This window comes from Orycteropus afer, unplaced genomic scaffold (assembly GCF_000298275.1).
Source record: "Orycteropus afer afer isolate SDZICR_OR568_19922 unplaced genomic scaffold, OryAfe1.0 scaffold00167, whole genome shotgun sequence".
NCBI classification, from domain to species: domain Eukaryota; kingdom Metazoa; phylum Chordata; class Mammalia; order Tubulidentata; family Orycteropodidae; genus Orycteropus; species Orycteropus afer.
Window position 1 is genome coordinate 2703404 of NW_006921754.1, and position 8014 is coordinate 2711417.

The 8014-nt window shown below is 39.9% G+C and overlaps 1 protein-coding gene across 1 annotated transcript in view; it reads left to right on the forward strand.

Moving 5' to 3' along the window:
• Positions 1–7009, forward strand: part of TRMT11 (tRNA methyltransferase 11 homolog) — an 86037-nt gene extending 79028 nt beyond the window's left edge. Inside the window, exon 13 of the mRNA XM_007946593.1 lies at positions 6878–7009. Coding sequence (XP_007944784.1) covers positions 6878–7009 — 132 coding nt within the window. The remainder of the gene's footprint in view (positions 1–6877) is intronic.
• Positions 7010–8014: the final 1005 nt, after the last annotated feature.

The window sequence follows — 8014 nt, forward strand, 5'->3', positions numbered from 1 at the left end:
AGGAGTGGCTGGTGGGTTTGAACCGCCAGCCTTCTGGTTAGCAGTCAAGTGCTTTAGCCACTATGCTACCAGAGCTCCTATAGCACTGCTGAATTCCAGACACAAGATTGGCTTTGCTTTGAACCATTTGAATGCATATCAGGAAATGCTATAAAGGATTTTTCTGTTCTGGCCAGCAGAGGGCAGTGTACACATAAAAGTAGTGTACCAATTGTAAGGCTAGCTTTGGTTTCTTTGGCAAGTGTGTTAAAATTCCTCGAGTGGTTTATGTTTAGAATTAGCAGTACTGATAGGACAGGAAATTGGATGGGTGGGACAGTGGTTAACAGGGTTCTGTCTCAAAGTTTAGATCTGAAGTATGTGCTACCATAATGTTACTGTTTAGTGAGGAATGTCTTCTAAATGTCAAACTCCATTTTGAAAGACCCCCTAATCTACCATGTGGGAAATTAACTCTTTAGCTGTTGTTTTGATGTAATTTCTATTTTTTTTTTTTAAAGAAAAGTGTAATGGAGAAAGCATAAACTTGGAAGTCTCATCTCTGCTACAGTTCTGACAGTACTACTTTCAAGCTGTGTTACCTGTGACAGACTATTTAACTCTTTCAGCTCAGTGTCCTTATCTTCAAAATAGATAATAATTTGCCATGAAAAGATGGAAAACATTAAATAATTGGCTTATCTAAAGAACTTAGCATACTTGGTACTAACTGTATATTATTAGTTCCTTTCATGAATCAGAACTTGTACATTTCTATTGTATTGAATGCATGGGGTCCCTGAGTGATGCAAACACTTGAGCACTCAGCAGCTAACTGAAAGTTTGATGGTCTGAACCTGCCCAGATGTGCCTCGGAAGAAAAGCATGGCAATCTGCCTTTGAAAGGTCATAGTGGTGAAAGCCCTTTGGGGTGTGGTTCTGTTCTGTGCCACATGGGATCACCGTGAGGTGGAATCGACCCCATGGCACCTGGTTGTTACTGGATTGACTCCATCAAGTTTTCTGTGACTGTGATCTTTTGCAAGTAGATCACCAGGCCTTTGCACCAAGGCATCACAGCGTAGACTTAAACCATCAACCTTTTGGTTAGTAGCTGAGCACAAACTAGTTGAGCCACGCAGATACTCCTATTTCTTGCAATATTTTCAACCACTAATTGTCTTATAGGTTAAGATAGGTCTGAAAGCTGTATATGTCCATTATGTAGGTAGAAATTTTTCTACAGAAACTCTTCATTCTTGGTTACAGTGAAATGATGATAAACAGTAGAAAATCAAGGGTCTCAATTAATACTTTATTCATATCTTGTTAATATAACTAGGTTCCATATTTAAACAGTAGTTGTAAAATTTGGGAAAAGTAGCCAAACCTTTCATCACCAATTTTATCTCTTGACATTTCATCATTCTTTGTGTGTGTTTACTTTCCATCAAGTGATTCTTGCTTATTGAAAATTGCTGGAGCCCAGGTTTCATGGTGTGTAGTTATTGTCATGACTGATAGGTAGGCAGGTGTAGAAATACTAGCGGAATCAAAATTCAAACATGAGGACAAGCTGGAGTCAGCAGAGGTGGAAGGCCATGCTGCTTGAGGATGCTCTTCTTTTTGTAAGCAAACACTTTGGCCTTTGAGATACTGAGCTGGAAAAAAAGAACCATCTGAAGATATTCTTAGTTGAAATGGGCAGGGAATGTGAATAGAGAAGAGACATGAAAAGGTGGTGAAAAGTATGTTGAGTTGAGTATCATCATCTCAAGTGTTAGTCCTGGTAAACTAAACTAGAGATAAGATGAAAGAGAGGTAGAGGAGAAAAAAAACCAAAAATTGAGTATGCTGTGTTCTTCGCGTTGAGGCAAAATAAATTGTGAGTGCTGCAAACAGGATAGTATCTTTCATATAGACTAGGGTAGATTTTAAATGTGTATTGTTCATAGGTGTGTCACATTTATATCTGTGATACGTGATACGTAACTGGTGTGTTATATATTTATATCTGTGATATATAACTATGTATGTAATGATGCATGTTAGACCATAGACATACTGAGTCATGTAGGGCATTTTATGAACCATCTCTTTTCCACATAAGTGACAGTGGTAGCCAAAATTCCTGAAACCTCTGGCATTCTCACTGCAGGATTTAGGCTGCTCACTAATAGAAGGGCTGCACAAAGAATGTGGAGCTTTTTGGGTTCTGCAGGGATTTTTGTTACGAAGGTTCTATGCTCAGGGTAGGCATTCCATCACAGGACCCAGACCCATACTTTGTTACCTTGATTCCTTACCATGGTAGGAGATAAGGAAAATAGCACTGTTATTTTCTTTTTCCCCTCCAGAAGCTACATTTTTAAGGTTAGTGGTCTTTCCCAACTTTTCCAGTTGTATGTATGTCTACTTTACTAAACATCAGTCTGTCAAGCACTTATTATATTTTTCCTTTGTTCTGAGAGAATCTTGGAGTCGAAACTATTCAAATGAAGAATGTCCTAGGTAGTGCACGCTTTCTTGGAAATCATTAGTTAGCATGGATTTGACTCATCACTTTTGGATTTTCCAGGGTTCTCCTTTCATTCCTAGTTTCTGCCTCTGATCTTTATATTCTCTGTTCTTTATCATCCATTTGCCCTATTTATATCCTTTAAGTCAAAGACAAGCTGTTTTATTAAGCTCTCTCTTAGGTCCGTGGAGGAAGCTCACCTTCCATGGGGTTTCTGCTTCTGTCCCCTGTTTCCCCTTGATGGCTCCCTAACAGCAGCTGAAGTCTGTAGGCACACTGACAGCTGAGCCTTGAGTTAGTCCTCTAGCCTGTCCTCAGCTGTCCTGACGTGACTCTGCCTTCTAAGATTGTGTGCTGGAATCACCCACGTCCGTCCTACCTTACCCTCCTCACTGCTCCAGTTCCAGGATATCCCAGAAGGTGGTCCACAGTGCTTTGGGGTAGAGATGATCTTGCATGGCTTAGGGGAGCCACAGGGAGAATAAAGAACAGGAGGGCGGCAGAGCTGGGAAGGACTTCGTAGCCCAGCTGTATTCTGATCACTCTTGTATAGGTAAGGAAAATGAGGACACGTCATCCAGCAAACTGGATGTATTGTTGACTCTTACTCCCAAATGTTAAAGGAAAAATCTCAGAGTTAGGAAGATTTGCTCATTCCTGTTTTAGCTGTGAGACTGGCATATTGGATTTGTGTTTTAATGAATTGAGTTTGGTCTCAATGTGGAGAATACACTGGAAAGGGAGCCATTGAAGGTAGGACAACTGGCCACTTTTGGGGATTTTTTTTAAAAAAAAAAGATCTGAAGAAGGCCTTAAAGTAAGTGACTATAATTATGGGTGAAAAGCAGCAGTGGATCTAAGATATTTAAGAGGTAGAATCTGTAAGATCTGTTGAGTCATCAGATTTGGGAAGAGAAAGGAAAGAGGTAGAAGAGTTTTCTAATTTTGATGACTGCGGAAGAATGATGCAAAGATCTGTAAGGGAGAGTATAGGAGCGGGACAGAGCACACTGTCTGGGCATAGCTTTAATATGTAACCAAGTGAAAACAGGTCGGCCAGGATGAAGCTAATGTTGTTCAGGAAGTGGACAGGCTTCTAGTGATCTTACTTGATGTAAGAAAACAATGAAAATACCTGAACGAGAGGATTGATGATAGCATGTCCCTTCCTTTGTTATGACCAAATTTCTGATAAAAGTTGAACAAGTCAAGGTTAAATCTAGACCATTTATGTTCTATATTGCTGCTGTCCCAGGTTCATGCCTGAGATGCGAATCTTCTTGTGAAGTTGACTGTACTCCTTGGGGTATGTTATCTCTCAAATATGCCTCCTTATTTCTCTTCTTGCTATGAAAATTTTGCCATTTAAATCTATCCTCTTAGGGAGTAGGAGTATGATAGTACTTCTCATCCACTTCTGTTGCTTTGTTGGTAGGTGACCCTGTTATCCATGACTCAGTCTATCACCTGTTTATTCCCAGAGCTCCTCCTACTTCTTGAGTTGGGGAAAAGCAGTTAGCTCTTCTGGAGTAAGCCTTACTAAGTTGTGGTTCAGAGTACAGCCTCTGGGATCAAACAGATCTGAGTTCAAATCCTAGCTCTGCCACTTACTAGCTGTGCTATTTCAGGCCTATACTTTTAAATAATTCCTCATCTGTAAAATGGTGATCATAGTATACCTAGCTCTTAGTACTGATACGAGTTTATATTAGATAATGCCTGCAAAGTATTTAACATAGTTCTGGGTGTATAAGAAATGCCCAATAAATATTACCTTTAATTTGGTAGTTTTTAATTGTATGCCTATAAGCTGACTGTTGGGGAGCTCTGGTAGCATAGTGGCTAAGACACTTGCCTGCTAACCAGACGGCTGGCGGTTCAAACCCACCAGCCACTCCTCGGAAGGAAGGTTGGGCAATCCTACTTCCGTAGTGATACTGCCTCGGAAACCCAAGGAGGGGTCGCTATGAGTCGGGGCCGACTCGACGGCACATAACAACAACAACAACAAGCTGACTGTTGTCGTTGTTGTTATGTGCCGTCGAGTAGGATCCGACTCATAGCAACCCGTCCTTGGGTTTCCGATGCAGTGTCACTATGGGAGTAGATTGCCCCATCTTCCTTCTGAGGAGTGGCTGGTGAGTTTGAACCGCCAGCCTTCTGGCTAGCAGTCAAGTGCCTTTAGGCACTATACTACCAGAGCTCCTATAAGCTGACTAGGTGAAATTTATTTTCTGGGAGTTGTATCTAGCTGGAAGTTAGTAACCACTGGCGAGTTTTCCTGTGCATGCAGGAATTTGGAACTGTAATAGACTTAATGCCATAACATTTAAGAAGCTACCTAGTTATTTTTGAGGAGCTAAACTCAAACCAAGACCAAATCAAACTTAAACTCACTGCCGGCAAGTCGATACGACTCAGCGAGCCCTCCTTGGGTTTCTGAGGCAGTATCACTACAGAAGTAGATTGCCTAATGTTCCTTCCGAGGAGTGGCTGGTGGGTTTGAACTGCCAGCCTTCTGGTTAGCAGTCAGATGCCTTAGACACTATGCCACCAGGGCTCCCTTTGATGAACTAGGAAATAATTTTTAATATGTTTTTGTTGTTGTTGTGTGTTTATGTTTTAAGGTGGGTAGCAAAATAGTTTGTGAATAAACAAATGAGTCAACATAATTTTATTTTGGCTAAATTTGGGTTTTATTAGTATTAAATATGAGGGAAAACATGAAGCTAATTCATTTCACCCAGGAATAAGCAAAAATACAAAGAATACTTTGAGGATTGATGTAATCCAGATATATTGGTAGCTAACATTTTGATACTGAAATCAGGATGAAAAGTTTTGCTTCATGTTTTTTGGTTGATTTTCCTTACCTGTTTTCAAACTCCCATTAATACATGTGTAATCAAATGTGAATTTACAGAAGTCATGAGAAATGAGATTTTATTTCTAATTAGATTTTTTTAAAAAATTGTGATTTGGGTGAAAATTTACAGAGCAAATTCATTTTCCATGCAGCAGTTCATATACCTTGCGCCTCATGATATAGACTGCAATTTCCCACAACGTAACAGCTGTCTTCCCACTTCCTCCTCATAGTTACCTCTTTCCAGTGTCCTTCCCTTCCATGCACTCCTGCCCTCTGAGCTGTCTCCCTGTGGATACACTGTGCTCTTTTATTCTCCCATGATTGATCTCTCCAAGGAGTATATCTACCTAATGTAAATGTTCAGCTCATATGCCTGTCTTCTGTTTGGCTGGAAGCCACAGATGGGGGTTCAATTCCAGACCTGAAAGGCAGCTAGGGGCCATGGTCTCAGGAGTTTCACCAGGCCCTATTAGACCAGCAAATCTGGTCCTTTTTTTTTTTCCTTCATGATTTTGAGATTTGTTCCCCATTGTTCTCCCTCTCTACCCAGGATCTCCTGCGCCAACTGCCCTCCAAGCGGTTGCCAGGCACCATCTAGTTCTTCTGGTCTCATGGTCATACAGGCTGAGGATTGCATGGTTTGCCAGTCCCTTGGACTAATTGTTTCTGTGCATCTTTGGTTTTCTTTATTGTTCTTTGCTCTGGATGAGTACAGACCCATCATTAACATCTAGATGGCTGCTTGCAAGCGTTTAAGATCCCAGTCGCTAATCACCAAAGAAGAATGTGGAACAGTGTTTTTGTGTAGTATGTTATGCCATCTAATTATTTTTTTTTCACAGTTTGGAAAGGTGGGTGAAATTGAATGAGAAGCTGATATTTCCTTGTTTCCTGCAGGTCTGCCTGTTCCTAAGCCTAAATGTGTTTTGCAGTCTAACTTCCAATGTCCAGATGTCAATTGAGGACTAGGCCTTCCTTATCTGTAAAGTTGAAAAATGTGATGGTCACTTGGTTAACCAGCACACTCATCTACTGTGCTTACTTAAAGTTGCTAGGAATTGTTTACTTCATTCTGTGACTATGGATATAGCCCCAAACAGTTTTATTCCTCTGTATGGTGTCATTCACATGCAGTAAGTTGTTGTTACCCACCTTCCTCTGGAGTGGAAGCATCCTTCTTTGATCATGCTTAGTCATAGTCACAAGGGATCAGAAGATGCAAGCATACCTGGGTTACCGAGATGATCTCTTTAGTGTAACTCCTCTGGGCCTGTTTCTCAGTAAGTTTTTTGTTGTCTCTACAGCAGAGGATTACAGTGAGGTTTAAATAAGTAGAGTGAAAGCTATGGATACGTGGGCACAGCACAGGTGGAAAGTGTGCTGTTTTTCTAATTTGGCAATTAAAAAAACCACAGATGTGCCCCAGAAAATGAGATTTTGCTTCTAGTAAATGTCTGCTTTCATTGCAAGCTAACTAAGAAAATAATCATCTTTATTTTCCCACCAACCAGAACCGGGACCAGTATTCACACCTGTTGAGTGACCAGATTCTGCTGTACCAAGGTCATAATTCCTTCCGTGAGAAATATTTCAGTGGGGTAACAAAAAGATTTGCCAAGGAGGAAAAGTCCAGCCAGGAATGAAAATGAAGATTTTGACAATGAAGAAAGAATATGGATGTCACAGAGAGGACATCTGGATGTAAATGTACATGTATGATCCAGAAAACAAGGACTTTTAAAACTGATTTTATATAAAGAAAAGAAACATTGCAAAGTAAATTGAGCTATCCTTTTAAAATTAGCTTTGTTTTATAGAATATTTTATTGTATGTGGCTTTTTGAACTTTATTTAATTTATATTTGTACTTTCAGCTATTAATGGAAATTGACTTTAACACAGCTATATTTTTCACCCTTAATTTACAAAGGGAATTATTGTTGTTGGATTTTTAAACAGATGTCTGCTTTATGTGTTACAGAGAGAGTTAATAGTAGTTGAGAATTACTCATTAGGTAGTTTTAATTTGGTTTTTCGTTATAATTGATTTACTTTGCCACTAATAAAGCTTATTGAGAATTCTTAAAATCATGTGGTATTCATTGCTTTCCGGAGGAGATGTGATGGACTAAGTGAACTATTATTTCTAAATTTCAGGCAAGTTAGTAATAACAGTGATGAAGAAGACTGAGAAAAAGCTGGGACCTGACAAAGCTACAGAGTGCAAACCCCTTGAGGCCTGTCTCTGTCTGAAGCTTCACTGTCCCTGGGATTTTCTCTGGCATTCCTAAACCTTGACTGTGGGTCAAGTTAACTACCCACAGTTCTTGGTTTAGAAAGTAACTGATGGTTAAAGTAGTAACAACAAAAATCCATGATGGTTCCCTAATAGTATTAAGCTTAATCAGTGCTCTTTGAAATGGAAACTGTATTTTTCTTGAAGGAGAAGTGTTGCTGAGTCCACATTGGGGCCATCACGGAAATAATCTCGTTTGAAAACCATCTATCCATTAATTCATGCTAATAGCTTGCCTGCCTTCAGTGATCAGTTGTACCTCAGCAGGGCAGCAGTAAATGGATCCTCTCCCTCTAACAAGAGGCTATTTTTATTTTTGTTGTTATTATTTTAATGTTCTGCTGGCTTTTGT